General features: G+C 33.0%; 2 protein-coding genes across 2 annotated transcripts; both read right to left on the bottom strand.

Moving 5' to 3' along the window:
* Nucleotides 1–642: 642 nt before the first annotated feature.
* LOC142231206 (uncharacterized) lies at nucleotides 643–3,680 on the bottom strand. The gene is made up of 3 exons (XM_075301825.1): nucleotides 3,434–3,680; nucleotides 2,366–2,520; nucleotides 643–2,187 (listed from the first exon to the last, which is right to left on the bottom strand). Exons 1-3 carry the CDS (start codon nucleotides 3,678–3,680, stop codon nucleotides 643–645), a joined length of 1,947 nt encoding a protein of 648 aa, XP_075157940.1.
* Nucleotides 3,681–3,917: 237 nt separating this feature from the next.
* Nucleotides 3,918–16,365, bottom strand: LOC142229822 (venom allergen-1-like). The gene is made up of 2 exons (XM_075300400.1): nucleotides 15,243–16,365; nucleotides 3,918–4,398 (listed from the first exon to the last, which is right to left on the bottom strand). Exons 1-2 carry the CDS (start codon nucleotides 16,148–16,150, stop codon nucleotides 4,080–4,082), a joined length of 1,227 nt encoding a protein of 408 aa, XP_075156515.1. The 5' UTR covers nucleotides 16,151–16,365; the 3' UTR covers nucleotides 3,918–4,079.
* Nucleotides 16,366–18,460: the final 2,095 nt, after the last annotated feature.

The raw sequence follows: 18,460 nt of genomic DNA, 5'->3' as shown, positions 1-18,460 counted from the left end.
AACCATTGATTGGTAAAATATTTTTTGCAAACTCTTCAAATAGCGACAAGGTTGAGAAATTTGGAGGTAGATTAAAAACAACTTTCAAAGCTTTATTTTGCATAGATTGAAGTGATCTTAGCTCACTATTATTTTTATTATATGCATATGATGTAACCATATAATTTAAATGCGATTGTATTAAACAGGAAAATATTGTCTTTGTGTTTAATTTGTTTTTCATCTTGTAGAGAAATCCAATTGCGGGAGCTATTTTCCTTTTTAAACTGCGTATATGACAATCCCATGCTAAATTATTTTGTAACATCACGCCTAGATATGTTACGCTTATACATTCATGTATTGATTTTCCATCAATATAGACACTGAAATCGTTGTTAACTGAAGGATTTGGTCGAAATCGAATAAGTTTTGTTTTATCAGCGTTCAGAACTAGTCTGTTTACTCGTGCAAACTCACAGAGTAATGCAGAATCCCTTTCTACGTTTGCACGCAGAGCGATGTCATATTTATAGGGATAGAACAAGCAAATGTCATCAGCGAACATAAATAATTTTCCGCTAAGCTGGAGATTCCGGATATCATTAATAAAAATGGAAAACAATAATGGACCCAAACAACTCCCCTGTGGAACTCCGTGCACTACGGGCCCCACAAAACTTTTCGATTTACTGACATCAACGTACTGTTTCCTATTCTCCAAAAACTTCTAAATAATAAAAACTCTTTCCCTCGAATCCCATAGATATGCATTTTTTCCAGCAATAATTGGTGCTCGACAAGATCAAATGCCTTTGAAAAATCAAAAAATACTCCAGCAACTCCATTGAATCCCCCGTCTAAACCACTACAAATAAACTTAATTACATTTAATACAGCTTCCTCTGTTCCGCATCCACGCCTAAATCTATATTGATTCTCATAAAGCAAATTATTCGATTCACAGTATGTATATAATTTATCATAGATAATCTTTTCAAAAATCGTGTCTATTGTTGACAATACGGCCACTGGTCTGAAGTTAGATACGTCACTAGCATTCACTATTTTGGGTATAGGAACAATTCTATGTAATTTCAAAATGTCTGGATATATCGATAAACTGATCATCCCATTGAAAATTTTTGCTAAGAAAGGTGAAACTATTTCACTGTATTCTTTGAGGAATATGGAAGAAATGCCGTCATGTCCTGGTCTCTTACCTGCCTTCAGATTCTCTATAACTTCCATAATACAGTTGTTATCGACTTGTTCAATGGAAAATACGGAATCTATATCACCTGACAATGTATGGAAAATATTAATGTTATCCCCAGGATCAACTAAAATTCCTCGCCTCAAACTCATTACAGAATCTAAAAAGTATGTATTGAGTGCATTCGCCTTATCCAAGTTATTTGAAATCCTTCTTCCTTGTACATCTTTAAGTTCTAGTTCTTTATGCCCCTTTTTCCCTAGAACCTCATTAATAAAATTCCATCCCCTTTTGGGATCATTTGCTGCCCTGTCAATATTCTCTGCATAATACGCCTCTCTACTTCTCTTGTTGGCAATACTAATTATTCTACTAATCCTCTTTAAGGAATCCTGTATCGCCTCATTTCCTCTTTCCTTCTTTCTCCTCTTCAGCAATTTAAACTTAATCGTTATCAAATGCTGTAAATTTACATTTATCCATGGGGTCATCATAAACCTAGCATGTTTCAAAGTTTTACTGACTGTTGTTGAATATGCAATAGCACCTTGTATACAATATGTTAATCTGTCTGTCTGATCCTGTACATTCAGTGAACCAAAGTCAGGAGACAACTCATCTGATAAGTAACGTTTGGCCTTTTGGTAGTCACACTTAGTTTTCATTACCTCCACAAAATCATTTCTCATAATCTTACTTTTTATCTTGCAAAAAACTAAATTATGGTCTGAAATATCACATTCCACAGAGTCAACATCGACTCTCTCTACAAAATTGGAAAACACATGATCAATGCAAGTATTACTTAAAGGTCTTGTAACCATCTCATGAGCATTCTCACATCCAAAACTCTGAAAGAGATCCAACATTTCGTTATAATAAGAGCTGTGATAACGATCTATATTAGTATCTCCAACCAAAACTATTGGACTTCCAGCGTGATCATTCAACATTGATTCCAGTGTAAACTTAAATTGTTCAACAGAACATTTCTGAGAACGATAAAAAGTTAAAAATTTCATTGGTCTTGCATTAACTTTAAAGTTTAATAAGGAAATAGCAATAATATCCAAAAGATTCACTTTTGCAATAATCTACAGTATATACCCATTTATCCCTTACATAAACCGATGTTCCTCCATACCCATCTTCTCTACAACAATGAACTACCTTATAACCAGGAATCGAATAAATTTGAGTGATTGCATTTTGAAACCAAGTCTCTTGAATTGCTATTATATCCGGTAAAATAGGGATACTCGATAGTAATCCTTTCAAACGATTGAATTTATTAATAGATGAAACGCTTCTGCTATTCAAACTTACTATTGTGAAATAAGATTGCTTTAAATTACAAATATTCTTTTGGAAAGATTGAAAACTTTTAAAATATTTATTTTTATTTAACATTAATATCAAAAAATAGAAAATTTAATTCAAAATAATATATTTAAAAAGAAAATCATGATGTTAAATAATCATCATCTTCCTCGCCATTCTCCCGATCTTCTGTCTCCGCACCTCTTGCCATCACCTCAGATCTTCTCTTCCAATGCCTATTTGTAGTAGCGTTCAAAAGCATTGTGTCAACGTCATCTTCACATCTTAATAATTGAGGTCTTGAAATATTAGTTTTTTTACAATATACTCTCCCGTTGCGAGAACAAATTTGTTGGTAACCAATCGTTTTCAATGTTTTTGCATGATGTAACAAATTCATATTTTCTTTGCTCAAAAAGTCATTTATATATACATTTTTTGTTTTCTCATCTTCTTTAAGTTTATTTTTTGCTTCCATTATTTTTTCCTTTTCTGCTTTAGTAGTAAATTTCACCACAATAGTTTTCTTTTCATTTTGTCTCTTATTTCCAATAACGTAAACATCTTCAATAGCATTTTTCTCCAGATTTACACCAATAGTTTTCGATAGATTCATTACAGCATTCCTCGGATTTTCATCGCTACCGATTTTCATTCCACTAATTAAACAATCATTTCTAACTCGATAATTATTTAAATCCTTTACTGAATCTTTTAAAGCTTTGTTTTCTGTTTTCAATTGTTTGTTTTGTTTTTCCAGCTGTGATATTTTCTTTTTGTTTTCATTCACGTCTTTCATGATTTCATCAAATTTTTCTGACATATATATTATTGACTCAGACAGCTGATCTAGTTTATCAAGTTTTTTCAATTGCTTTAACTCAGTTTTTATTGTTTTCAATTCATTCTTTATGTCACTCTCTTTCTCTCTTTCACTGTCATCATCCTCTTCCTCTCTGCAATATTCGCACTCAAATGTCTCACTCTCGTTATCAATTAACATCTCAAACTCTCTCTTCGTTAAATCAGTGCAGCTGAGGTGAAATGTTTTCTCGCACTTATCACATTTTATGTAATTTTGCGTTTCTTCTTTAATAACTTTCTTGCACTTGAGACAATTTATTTTCGTTTTTACCAAACTACTACGAACAGTTCTTTTGGGCATTTTATTTCTGTTTGAGCACAGGAACTTATACTTGAATTTTAAAAAGTCTCAATGATTAAACGTTAACGTTTCAATGAAAAATTCAAATAATTGTTAGAGGCGATGAGAACACAGTTGAAAAACACGTCCGATCAGTAGGGTTGCCAACTCTTACTTTTTAGATAGAAAATCCATTTGGCTTCCCAGGATTGAGCCCATTCCTACCTTTTTCGATATATTTGCTACAATAAGTATCCATTAAAATTTTTACATTGAATTTTTTATTATTATTATTATCTAATGCAAAATTATGGATAAATCAACAATTTTATTTATTATCTAAGATAAAACTAATCTATATACAACAATATACATACATACATACGTACACATACTCGGTATCACAAATGTCTTAAATTATTAAGGACAATCTCCTATGTCATTATCTAAAGCCTCATATCCATATCCTTCCGTATCAACATTATTGTTTTCGTATTCATAGACGGGTTCCTTCCAGTCACACAGGGCTGGAAATTTGTCACTAGTCTTATACAAACATTTTGAAGCGCTAGGTCCACTCTGATATATGGGTTCTCCATATATATTCGTGAAATCATAATTGCATGTCATTAGAAATCTGGTTATAGTTGGATAATTTGGTTCACGGTAATGAATTGCGGCGCAACCTACTTTGTGTGCCCGATCCGCAACCATTTGTGTGAAATGTCCAATTTGTTTACTGAAAAAGAAAATAATAATATAAAAATAATGTGTTAAAAATTATCCAAATGTAAAAAAAATTATGATTAAGCGCTATAACATACAACACAGGATATGTTAGTACCAGAGAATGGTCCGATATGGTCAAATATGGACCCAAAACTAACAATTCGCCACTATTTTGCCGATATATTCTTCAAGTCCTTGAAAATGGCCTCGAAATTAGAGATCTGCACAATTCCATTTGTATATGCAGATTACCCTTGTAACTTGCCATATGAGTACACATATTTGAAGTGCCGCAAAACAATTGGTACACATTTGTATGAACAACAAAACCTTCGAATAAGTTCTTGTTGTTAGTATAATGTCCTCACTACCAAATTCATATTCATGTTTCGAACTTATTTAAGTATACTCAGAGCGGTGACCTTTTTATATGTATTTGCTGTTTTCGAAAGCGAATTTCATACATGCAGTGAAAACTTATTAGATACAGCCAGTGTTGCCAGGTATTTTTTGATTCTTCCCCCCAAATCTTAAGAAAAAAACCCCTAAATTGGTCTAGAGTTTTTTCAAAAACCCCCAAAAATTTTAAGTATGTAAATAGTACAAAAAGAGACCCAAAACTTCGTTAAAAATTCCTGTAGTGATACACTTTAAAAATTAAATTTAACACAAATACATAAACTGAAAGAAGAATTTTTTCTGAGGACCAAAATTTTAGACAAAATAAGTTTTTTATTGCTAAAAATTTTTTTTTCGAAGTAAATAAAAATCATTAGATAAAATCATTACACAATTTGTCACAAATTCGGGTTCGATTCCTGCTTCGACCGAACACCAAAAAGTTTTTCAGCGGTTGACATAAGCGTAGGAAGGCCTCTGGGGAGGGGGCTTAGACCCCCCCAGAATTTGAAAACCTATTGACGATTTTACATTTTTATAAAAATTAAACAAGTATATACAACCGCACAAAGTTTCACTAAAGACGTTCATGCACAATCGAATTACTTGGGTTGTGGTAGCAGTTGCCGATGGCAATGTTTGAAGTCTGATATTTATGAAATAGAGCTGTGAGTAAACGTATGGTTTAGTTGAATAACTAACAGCCTGTTTCTGTATGTCGAACGAGTTCAATCGATCGACTGAAATGCATAGAAACAGCTGTTTTTTGGTTATAAATTCAGCTGTTTGTTTCCATTTTAGTCGATCCACAGAGTTCATTCGACATACAGAAACAGGCTGTAAAGCTCCTTTATTATATTGTTTAGTCTGGTTTAGTCATCTTAATTAAAAAATAGTAATTGGTATTAAAACTATTCTTTCATAAATTAATATCTTAATAATGTTACAAAAAAGAGTCGCCAAAAAAGAAGTGAAAATCTTCTTTTTGGGTCCGGAAGTGGTGCAAAATTGGCGGAGAAGCGATGAATGTAATGGGAACTCATCATAGAACGAATGTCCACCGTTTCAACAGCCGTTGCAATAAATTTGGATCACTTCTTACGGTGTGATCCAAATTCAGAGTTTTGAATGTGAATTAAAAAATTGTGTGATATTTTCCCGAATAAATAATTTTTATTTATTCGTTTTTTATTTGATTTTTGGTCGACCTTTTGTTAGAATTATATACATATTTATAAATACCTCGAACTTCAAGAAACATTAATTTATAATAATTTTTATATTTTTTTATGATTTTTAATGCATTCTAACGCTTGTTTGAATATTTTCAAAAATGATCGATTTTTCTATTTTTGTGGCAAAATTTGAATAATTTTTACCATTTTATTTATTCTTACTCTTTTTTTAACTATTTGAAAAAATATTACAGAAATTACGCATTAAAATATGAAAAAAACTGAAGTAAACTTCCTTTGTAGTTAATATAATTAACTTCTTTGTGAGGACATTTTTGGAAGTGCTTTTAAAGTTGTGTCTTTAAAACAAATCCCAATTTTTTTGCTGGGAAAAGTGTGGAACTACTTTTAGTTGCTTTATTATATATTATTTTGATGTCTATTTTTGTATTCGTTTTTATGAAATAAAACAACAATTGAACCTATAAGTTCAGTCTATAAATTTTTAGCTAGGGGGGCTATAGCCCCCCCTAGGAAAATTGTCTAGCTACGCTAATGGCGGTTGATTATCCCACCTCAGTAATGCTGGTGACATTTCTGAGGGTTTCAAAGCTTCTCTAAGTGGTTGCACTGCAATGTGAAACGCCGTTCGGACTCGGCTATAAAAAGGAGGTCCCTAAGTGAGTCTATGTGAGCCTGATACATCGGGCTGCCATCTAACCTAACCTAACCTAACCTTTTTTTTTAATAGTGTCAAATATTAAAAATGCCCCTGCAACAGATGCGTTTAAACAAGAATGTCATTGCATACTTCCTTGTATTTAGACTTCCCATATTTTTTTCTCAAAATTCATGCCAGAATTGTTCCAAATTTTATTGAGAATAGCTCCACTTTATAAGATCTAGGATATTTTTTTTACCCCCAAAAATCCCCCCAAATAAATGTTACCCCTAAAAATCCCCCTAAACATGTAAAAAACCCCTAAATTTGGGGGGAAAACCCCCAACCTGGCAACACTGGATACAGCCCTCTTCTAGAAATTTACCTATACCTCTAATACATAAAAGGTGATTTTTAACAGTAAAATAAAAAAAAACATATAATTTAGAAAAATGCTTTTTTTTGAATCGATAGTATGTTTCATATAATTTAATGTTTAAAGATTATTTCAAGCGAATGTTGTCCGCGACTGCGCCTAATGGCCCATCCGCTTAGTCCAATTTGCACATATACTTTGCAACATTTCGACCTGGTATCTCACGAAGCATTTAATGTTGTATGGTGGTGGGGATATGATAAGTTTGCTATTCCCATAGAAAAAATCATCAACGTGCACGTTTCCAAACGATCCGTTCATGAAGGTTAGGTTATGTCTAGTGGCAGCCATTAGCGTAGCTAGACAATTATCCTAGGGGGGGCTATAGCCCCCCTAGCTAAAAATTTATAAACTGAACTTATAGGTTTAATTAATGTTTTATTTCATAAAATTGAATAAAAAATTAGACATCAAAATAACTCGACAACTACTTTATAATAAAGCAACTAAAATAGTTCCACACTTTTCCCAGCAAAAAAATTGTGAGTTGTTCTAAAGGCACAACTTTAAAAGTACTTCCAAAAATGTCCTCAATTATTTTAACTACACAGGAAGTTTTTTTACTTAATTTTTTTTCATATTTTAATGTGTAATTTTTTGTTTTCTTTTTTTTTTCAAATAGTTTAAAAAAAGAGTAAGAATAAATAAATTGGTACAAATTATTCAAATTTTGCCACAAAACTGCTAAATCCATTATAGAAAAATCGATAATTTTGGAAATTATTCGAGGAAAAACGTTTCAAGCAAGCGTCAGAATGCATTAAAAATCATAAAAACAATATAAAAATTATTTATTTGGGAAAATATCACAAAATTTTTTAATTCACATTCAAAACACTGAATTCGGATCTCACCTTAAGAAGTGATGCAAATTCATTGCAACGGCTGTTGAAACGGTGGACATTTGTCCTATGACAAGCTCATATTACATTCATTGCTTCTCCGCCAAGTTTGCAACACTTCTAGACCCCAAAAAAACATTTTCACTACTTTTTTGGCAACGCTTTTTCGCAGATATTAATTTATGAAAGAATAGTTTCAATATCAATTACTATTTTTTCAATTAAATTGACTAAACTAAATCAATCATAAGTTCAACCACAGCTTTATTTCATAAATATCTGACTTCAAACATTACCATCGGCAACTGATACCACAACCCAAGTAATTCGATTGTTCATGAAAGTCTTTAGCGGAACTTTGTGCGATTGTATATACTTGTTTAATTTTTATAAAAATTAAAAAACACAATTGACATTTATTGGAAAATGGAAAATTATAAATAGAGTTTCAAATTCTGGGGGGGGCTAAAATTTTTCTGGGGGGGTCTAAGCCCCCTCCCCAGAGGCCTTCCTACGCTTATGGTGGCAGCCCGATATTTCAGGCTCACTTAGACTATTCAGTCCATTGTAATCCGTTCATGAGAGTGAATCAACACACATAGAGAACAGACAGTGTCAATCTGACAACTATAAAATTACAACATGCGTTGTCAAAGCACCAACCATCGTTCATGATCTGAAAACGAAGTGGTTACGAATTTATTGATTTTTGTTTCAATTAAAAAATTTGTTTAATCAATTAAATTTTTAATTGAATATTTTTTAAAACTCAATTAAAATTTTAATTGGAAAAAATTTCGTGAAATTTTTTTGTGTGTATATTAGGCAAACAAGGTTATGAATTTTTGCGCGGTAAAAGAAAGGCAGAAGTGAAATGTGGGGGGTCGGTTCATATGGGGGCTATATAAAATTATGAACCTATATTTGTGTGATTAGTACCTAATCGTAGCAAGATCAAATGAAATGTGCTTATGCAGGAAGAAGTAAAATCTGGGGATCGGTTTATCTGCGGTATATATATATATATATATATATATATATATATATATATATATATATATATATATATATATATATATATATATATATATATATATATATATATATATATATATATATATATATATATATATATATATATATATATATATATATATATATATATATATATATATATATATATATATATATATATATATATATATATATATATATATACTAACACAACGTGCCAAATTTAAGCCGAAACGGATGAAATTTTCTCTTCCAAGAGGCTCCCGAGGTCAAATCTTGGGATCGGTTTATATGGGGGCTATATATAATTATGCACCGATATGGATCAATTGTTGCATGGTTGTTAGAGACCATATACTAATATAACGTACAAAATTTTAAACGAATCGGACGAAATTTGCTTCTCCAATAGGCTCCGGAGGTCAAGTCTGGGGATCGGTTTATATGGGGGCTATATATAATTATTGACCTATATAGACCAGTTTTTGCATGAATGTTAGAGACTATATACTAACATCACGTACCAAATTTCAACCGGATCTGAAGAAAATTGTCCGTTTAAGAGGATCCGCAAGCAAAATCTGGTGATCGATTTATATGTGAGCTATATATAATTATGAACCGATATGGACCAAGTTTTGTATGGGTGTTAGAGACCATATACTAACACCACGTACAAAATTTCGGCCAGATCTGATGAAATTTGCTCCTTTAAGAGCCTCCGCAACATAGTTCTGGGGGTCGGTTTATATGGGGGCTATACGTATGGTCCGATATGGCGCACTACCATCCGACCTACATAACAACTACTTGTGCCAAGTTTCAAGACGATAGCTTGTTTCGTTCGGAAGTTAACGTGATATCCACAGACGGGCGGACATAGCTAGATCGACTCAGAATTTCACCACGACCCAGAATATATGTATATACTTTATGGAATCTTAGACTAATATTTCTATGTGTTACAAACGGAATGACAAAGTTAATAAACCCCCATCCTATGGTGGAGGATATAAAAACAACCAAATAAAAAAAATTGTTTTGCAGAGTTTGATCAAATTTTTGTGATTAGGGATTCTTCGAAAGAAGTATTTATTTTAGAAGTTTATTTATTATTATTATTTTTGATCACTCCTAATAGCACCAATTTATTTGAGTATAAATAACCTCTGAGAAAAGTTGAGACTTCGATAGTATGAACTAAAACAAAAATTAAAATTTTTAAAGTTATTTATATAAATTTTTGTCAAAATTTTATTTCTAGAGGAAATTTTGTCAAAATTTTATTGCTATAGAAAATTTTGTCAAAATTTTATTTCTATAGAAAATTTTGTCAAAATTTTATTTCTATAGAAAATTTTGTCAAAATTTTATTTCTATAGAAGATTTTGTCAAAATTTTATTTCTATAGAAAATTTTGTCAAAATTTTATTTCTATAGAACATTTCGTCAAAATTTTATTTCTATAGAAAATTTTGTCAAAATTTTATTTCTATAGAAAATTTTGTCAAAATTTTATTTCTATAGAAAATTTGTGAAATATCTCTTGTTTGGGGAGGTATATTTTGCAAAATCTACGAAAACATCAAGAATTCTTCCAACCTATCAAACAGAAAAAAATCTATCACCTTTGTTAGAATTCTGTGGCAAACTTTGTGCTCCGTACGCGATAATGCGCTTTACAGACTATGAGTTATTCCGGACGACAGTGCTCGTGTCGAACATATCCCATATATTGTGCACATTATACTCGTAAGTTAAGTCCGAAGGCATAATCGATACTGCTGCATGTTTATGGGATCGATAACACATTTAACGATTATTTAGTCATCGCCGACAAGTCGTATCGATCGGACACAAGATTCTTTACAAACACCGACATTCCGTCCGGAATAACGGATAGTCTGTAAAGCGCATAACAGTCGCCTTAGCATATTGCACCGCCGACGGAGTTGCTTTAAGAACGTATAATGGCCAAAGAAAACCGAAACCTGTTCGTGAACGCCCGTGAACATCCCGTTTTGATTTTTCGTGGACTTTTCCGTTTCATTTTGGTACAGTTCGTTCACGATTTTGGAATGTAATTATACCCTGCCCCACACTGTGGAACAGGGTATTATAAGTTAGTGCATGTGTTTGCAACACCCAGAAGGAGACGAGATAGACCTATGGTCTTTGGCAATATTGCTCAGGGCCGGTCTCTGAATCGATCTAGCCATGTCCGTCTGTCTGTGAACACATTTTTGTAATCAAAGTCTAGGTCGCAATTTTAGTCCAATCGACTTTAAATTTGGCATAAGTATGTACTTGGGTCAGAATAGAACCCTACGAGTGGGTGCTATACCCACCACATTTGACGGATTTGATATGGCATCGAAAATGTGGATCTATAAAGTGGTGCAGGGTATAATATAGTCGTCCCCGCCCGATTTTAGACTTTCCTTACTTGTTTTTTTTCGATATTTTTGATCAGGGATAAATTCTAAGACAGTCTTCAATAATGGTGCTATGATCTTAAAATTTGGTACATATCTCCCGATTTGACTTCTTGGGATTCTAGACATCGCAATCGCCAATTTAAACAGAGAGTGACAGAGAGTTTGAATATCAAATCACCTTAAGGTGGATGCCTAAAATATAATTATCTTTTTATTATTTTATTAAAGTATAAATAATCTATGGGAGTATATACAACTTGCACTATTTAAACTTTACATTTAAAAATAATTTTTCATATAGTTTTCTTTGCTTTGATTTTTAGAAATAGAAAAAAAACATTTTAACAGATAAAAAAAAACTTTCAAGTTAGTCATAATTTTTCTGTTACACTAGATATATTGAATAAATAAATTTTATAATATTGAAAGGAAAAGCACAATTTGTTTCCTTAATTGATGACCCGCGAGTATTTGAGAACAATGCCAGTTGATAAGAACGAAAGTTCAACAATTTCACGTGTTGCGGTAAAAGTTCCGCCGTTTTGGAAGGCGAACCCAAAATTATGGTTTAATAAACGGTTTTGAAAAGTGTTGATATCTTACCCCATCTCCATTCATATAACCTTGACTTGGATACTTATTTACCGGTTCAATAAAAGGAAAATGCATCAAATAATATTCCTCTCTATTTGATATTTTATAGTAAAGTGTCAATGATTTAATGAATGGATGAATGAATGAATACTATTCAATTATTAAAGAACTATATTTAATGACGCTTTCGTTCATAAATTGTCGCCTGGCAAATATTGTTCCGGTCTGCGATTTAAATGAATTGCAATTGATCAGTAGTCCCATTAAATGAAATATGACAAAGCATTCGAGTCAGTAGCATCAAATAGTTTGGTTTGTTAGTTATGCTTAGTTGGACATGGCATGACAACGCACAGTGGGGTAAATTGATATGTGGTAAAAAGATTATGCTTAAGCTTCACTGGATGCATATGTGGGTGGTATTTTTTGTTATGATAATATGGAGCAAGAGAAGAAATATATGCACATTTTTTGCAGATCAAAGTTGTTATACCCTGACCACTATGTGGTTTAGGTTAAATAAAAAAATATATATTTGGTGCATGACATATTAGCCACCCTATATAGAATAGTTAATATATCTTTATACTAATGATTTTTGTATTGAATCAGAGTGAATAATTTATGTAAGGATACTTTAAAGAAACAATTATCTTTTAAATTTGAGTTTTGCATACTTGATACTAGGAGACAAATTTGAGTTTGTTTTTTTTTTAAATTTTTTATTCATGTCCTTCAAAAACGTGTTAATGACAACTTAAATTTCCCAATACAGACTCGACTTCAAGTATCAATTATTCACATATTTAGGGCAAGAAATCTTTGGACATACGAAAATTTTTTTTTTAAGTATGAATTCGGGCTTTCGTTATATTTTATTTTCGCTTAATTGGTCGTACAGTCAAGTACTCAATGGAATAACATTAAACTCGTTCGAAATTCTAAGAAATATATTGTAACAGAATAATTTAGAATACACAGAAAAAAATATCGCCAAAATATTTCCAATTAAAAAGTTGATTGAAGCTTGAAATTTTTTTCAATAAATAAATTAATTGATACAATTAACTTTTTAATCAAGATAGAAACATTAAGTTAATTAAGTCGATGATTGAAAATTTAAAAATTTTTATTAAAAAATTAATTTATACAGTTAACTTTTTAATCAAACTCGGAAGACTAAGTCTCTTAAAAAGAAATGATAAATTTTTTATACCCTCCACCATAGAAGCAAATTTCATCCGATCCGGCTGAAATTTGGTACATAGTGTTAGTATATGGTCTTTAACAACCATGCAAAAATTGGTCCACATCGGTCCATAATTATATATAGCCCCCATATAAACCGATCCCCCGATTTGGCTTGCGAGGCCTCTAAGAGAAGCAAATTTCATCCGATCCGGCTGAAATTTGGTACATGGTGTTAGCATATGATCTTTAACAACCATGCAAAAATTGGTCCACATCGGTCCATAATTATATATAGACCCCATATAAACCGATCCCCCGATTTGGCTTGCGAGGCCTCTAAGAGAAGCAAATTTCATCCGATCCGGCTGAAATTTGGTACATGGTGTTAATATATGGTCTTTAACAACCGTGCTAAAATTGGTCCACATCGGTCCATAATTATATATAGCCCCCCATATAAACCGATCCCCCGATTTGGCTTGCGAGGCCTCCAAGAGAAGCAAATTTCATCCGATCTGGCTGAAATTTGGTACATGGTTTTAGCATATAGCCCTCATATAATTATATATGGTTATATAATTATATATAGCCCTCATATAAACCGATCCCCCGATTTGGCTTGCGTGGCCTCTAAGAGAAGCAAATTTCATCCGATCCGGCTGAAATTTGGTACATGGTCTCTAACAAGCATGCAAAAATTGGTCCACATCGGTCCATAATTATATACAGCCCCCATATAAACCGATCACCAGATTTGACCTCCGGAGCCTCTTGGATGACCAAAATTCATCTGATTCAGTTGAAATTTGGTACGTGGTGTTAATATATGGCCTCAAACTCCCATGCAAAAATTGGTCGAAATCGGTCCATAATTATATATAGGCCCCATATAAACCGATCCCCAGATTTGACCTCCGGTGCCTTTTGGAGAAGCAAAATTCATCCGATCTGCTTGAAATTTGGTACGTGGTGATCGTATATGATATTTAACAACCATGCCAAAAGTGGTCCATATCAATCCATAGTCATTTATAGCCCCATATAAACCGATCCCGAGATTTGGTTTTGGAGTCTCTTGGAGGAGCAAATTTCATCCGAGTGAGTTGAAATTTGGTACATTGTGCTAGTATATGGTCGTTAACAACCATGCCTAACTAGGTCCATATCGGTCTATAGTTATATATATCCCTCAGATAAATCGATTTCCAAATACACAAAAATTGGTCCATATCAAGTTCATAATTGTACATAGCCCCCATATAAGCGACCCCCATATTTCAATTCTGGCTCTCTACGTACCGTGCAAAAGTCCATATCGATTCGTAATTAGTTGTAGACTTACCTATACTTAACTTTTTTGTCTAATATATACCACGTATGGACTAACTCACAATTTAGAAAACGATGTTAAGAAGTTTTAACATAACACAACCCAAGTATTTCGATTGTGGATGACAGTCTTCCATAGAAGTTTCTACGCAATCCATGGTGGAGGGTACATAAGATTCGGCCAGGCCGAATTATATGTCGAAACTAAGTGGGAAAATTATATTTTCCCACTTAGTTTCGATTTATTTCTCGATGTTATTTTAAAGTAGGGGCTTTAATCTAAATAAACTATAAATATTGTCCATATTGATGAGGTCTAAAATAAATTTTTATAAACTTCTTTAAGAATAAACGAAAAATACGAAAATTTAAGACAATTTTTCTACTGTATGTTTCTAGTAAATGCACATTTATACAAAAACTATAGCTGATCCTTTTACGGGTTCTTTTTTGTATTTTTTCTCACACTTTGAAAGATATTATAGGCCAAATAGCGCTTATTTTCGTAAGGCCATTTGGTCACAATTCATGAATCAAGTTTTCAGAACAAGCTCATATTGCTCTTGAAGTAATTGAGGTAGATTTTTAAAATGACAATTTTTGTTCTAAATACAGCATGTGTTAGTACAACTAAAAACAGATGAAAAATAAAAGTTTTTAACATTACATTTATTTCGGTAGTGAAAGTGTTGAAAAAAAGGTTGCTCTAACTTTAAGAACAATCTCAATGATCTTAAAGAATGTCCTAATTGAATATTATTATTTTTTTACTCACCCCTCAGGATGCATTTGAAATGCATCCACAAATGTTTGATTGGCATCTAAATATTCCTTGAACCAGCTAACAATAAAGTTTTTCATACGCCTCGAATAGGATGTTATATCACGTTCTATCCAATAGTAGCCTATATTCTGACCGCTATATGCAAAACGAAGTGTATTACGACATTGGTCATGGGAAAAGTGACATCGTTTAACATGCAACGTTGCCAGACGTTCCAATTCACTATCCCACCTGAGCAATGGCATGTGTGATGCTCCGAGATAGCCAGGCAAATTACCGGAGGCCACTTTGGAACGTGCTAAATTATGTAAAGCCAGAATGAGATTGCGCCGTCGATTGTTCATGTGCAGCAGGTGTGGCCGGAAACCGCAAGTTGGGGCAAAATTTCCAGGATTATGGCAAGCAATGTGTGGTAGTACTTGTATGTCAGTGCCATTGTAGAATTGGCATAGCGAAGGTATGCAATAGGGATCATAAGGTGACTCGCTACTACTAACCGCTGTAGGCGAAGTCAAAGATGTGGTGCTGGTGGTGTTTTGCAATTCCAAAGGACTAACCGTTGTTGGTCTTCGGGTTGTTGTGGTGGTTGTAGCTGGTGTAGTCGTAGTAGTTGTGGTGCTTGAACTCGTAGTTGTTGTGGTGCTAGTAGTAGTGAAATTCTTTTTAGATAAACTTTTCTTTTTGGACGATGATTGTATAAACTCATCAATGCTAGATGTTATTATCAGAGGCGAATCTGTGATTGGTTTTATGGGCATACTTCTTCTAACATTTGCTAGCGTTTCGTTTTTGTTCACTGAACGAGGTTTTCCTTTCATTACCCTCAAATTCTGAGGTGTTGCTAGAGTTTGTATTAACAACAACGACACTATATTTAATGTTATTATAATTTTCCACATATTTGTTCTATATTTCTTTTGAATTATTATTTTTGTTTTTTTTTTTTGCGATATTGAAAATCTTTCGTTGTTTATTGTTTAACTTTTGTGTACTTCACCAATTCCTCACTGTTAGTGTTTAATTGCCTTGAGTAGTTTGTTGTTTTTGTTTCTAAAATTTAAACGATCCGTTCAACGACCGTTCTGTGGCTTCTTCCCAAAACCAACTGCTTTGCATTCATGCAATCGTTGTGTTTTTCTTAATACTCGTAGAAAGATCAATAGCTCCCCACTCAACAAATTTCTAATTCTATTGTTCTAAAAGAATGTTTACACTGCAAATGTTGGGCTCGGCAGGGTAGAAATACCAATCATGGTTTTGGCAACATGTTGCGGCAACATTTTATTTAAATATTTCTTAAAATGTGAGGATAGATTAAATTCAGTCGTACGCTATGACACCACTGTTGGTGTCAATAATGTCATTGAACATTTTTTGGAATTACTAAAAAAGACTAATAACCTATAGGGTAGCTTACACGAATTGTTATCTATTCAAACGTCGATTTTTTCTTCTTTGGTCGGAGCCGACTATATTAAAGCCTCTTAACGAAGATTAATAAGCTACAGGGTAGCTGACACGAATAGCTACCAATTCAAACGTCGATCTATTTTTGTAAAAATATATGGAAGTACTCCTTGCTGCCTCAAGTGTCCTAAATAGAAAAGTCGTATTGGACAGCTGTGTTGGCGAAACCTATTTTTAGCCATTCCTTCTTTACATATGCCTCCTACGGTTTCTTGTAAATAATGCAATGAGATGTAAATAAAACAAATACAAACTGTTGAGTCATATAAAAAATAATATTTTATTATTATTATTATTTTTAACTCTTAAGGTCAAGATTTTTATAAAATAGTATTTTTTGTTTATTCCACTCGATAGAACTATTTTTGCTAATTTCAAATTAAAACAAGTAAGGAAAGTCTAAAGTAGGGTGGGGCCGACTATATTATACCCTGCACCACTTTGTAGATCTACATTTTCGATACCATATCACATCCGCCAAATGTGTTGGGTGTCTATCAAATTCTGTCGATCTGGACAGAATGTGATAGACTTCTACAAAATCTATAGACTCAAAATTAAAGTCAGCTAATGCACTAGGGTGGAACAAAATGTTATTAAAAAACAAGTAAGGAAAGTCTAAACTCGGGCGGTGCCGACTATATTATACCCTGCACCACTTTGTAGATCTAAATTTTCGATACCATATCACATCCGTCAAATGTGTTAGGGGCTATATATAAAGGTTTGTCCCAAATACATACATTTAAATATCACTCGATCTGGAAGAATTTGATAGACTTCTACAAAATCTATAGACTCAAAATTTAAGTCGGCTAATGCACTAGGGTGGAACACAATGTTAGTAAAAAATATGGGAAACGTTTAAATCTGAAGCAATTTCAAGGAAACTTCGCAAAAGTTTATTTATGATTTATCGCTCGATATATATGTATTAGAAGTTTAGGAAAATTAGAGTAATTTTGACAACTTTTCGACTAAGCAGTGACGATTTTACAAGGAAAATGTTGGTATTTTGACAATTTTTGTCGAAATCAGAAAAACATATATAAGAAAGCTATATCTAAATCTGAACCGATTTCAACCAAATTTGGCACGCATAGCAACAATGCTAATTATACTCCCTGCGCAAAATTTCAACTACATCGGAGTTAAAAATTGGCCTCTGTGGTCATTGAGTGTAAATCGGGCGAAAGCTATATATGGGAGATATATTTAAATCTAAACCGATTTCAACCAAATTTGGCACGCATAGCTAAAATGCTAATTCTACTCCCTGTGCAAAATTTCAACCAAATTGGGGTAAAACTCTGGCTTCTGGGACCGTATTAGTCCATATCGGGCGAAAGATAGATATGGGAGCTATATCTAAATCTGAACAGATTTCAATAAAATTTGGCACACTTGACTATAGTACTAATTGTTCTTCTTGTGCAAAATTTTAAGCAAATTAGGGTAAAACTCTGGCTTCTGGGGCCATATAAGTCCATATCGGGCGAAATATATATGAGAACTATATCTAAATCTGGACCGATTTCTTCCAAAATCAATAGGGTTCTATTCTGAGCCAAAACACATACTTGTGCCAAATTTGAAGTCGATTGGACTAAAACTGCGACCTAGACTTTGGTTGTGGTCACGGACAGACGGACAAACCGACATCGCTATATCGACTCAAGAGCCCACCCTAAGCATTTTTGCCAAAGACACCATGTGTCTATCTCCTCTCCTTCTGGGTGTTG

This window comes from Haematobia irritans, chromosome 3 (genome assembly GCF_050003625.1).
Source record: "Haematobia irritans isolate KBUSLIRL chromosome 3, ASM5000362v1, whole genome shotgun sequence".
NCBI classification, from domain to species: domain Eukaryota; kingdom Metazoa; phylum Arthropoda; class Insecta; order Diptera; family Muscidae; genus Haematobia; species Haematobia irritans.
The sequence above is the reverse complement of the archived record's forward strand: the minus strand, read 5'-3'. Positions and strand labels throughout refer to the sequence as shown.

Bases quoted from the DNA above. Each gene is read 5' to 3' on its own strand.
- LOC142231206 (XM_075301825.1), bottom strand. From the start codon at position 3,680: ATGCCCAAAAGAACTGTTCGTAGTAGTTTGGTAAAAACGAAAATAAAT. The intron at 2,521-3,433 runs GTGACATAAAGA...ATTTCACAATAG, and splicing joins CAGTGAAAGAGAGAAAGAGA to TAAGTTTGAATAGCAGAAGC. The intron at 2,188-2,365 runs GTAGTTCATTGT...TATCGTTCTCAG, and splicing joins ATTCGATTCCTGGTTATAAG to AAATGTTCTGTTGAACAATT.
- LOC142229822 (XM_075300400.1), bottom strand. From the start codon at position 16,150: ATGTGGAAAATTATAATAACATTAAATATAGTGTCGTTGTTGTTAATA. The intron at 4,399-15,242 runs GTGAGTAAAAAA...TTTCTTTTTCAG, and splicing joins TTTCAAATGCATCCTGAGGG to TAAACAAATTGGACATTTCA.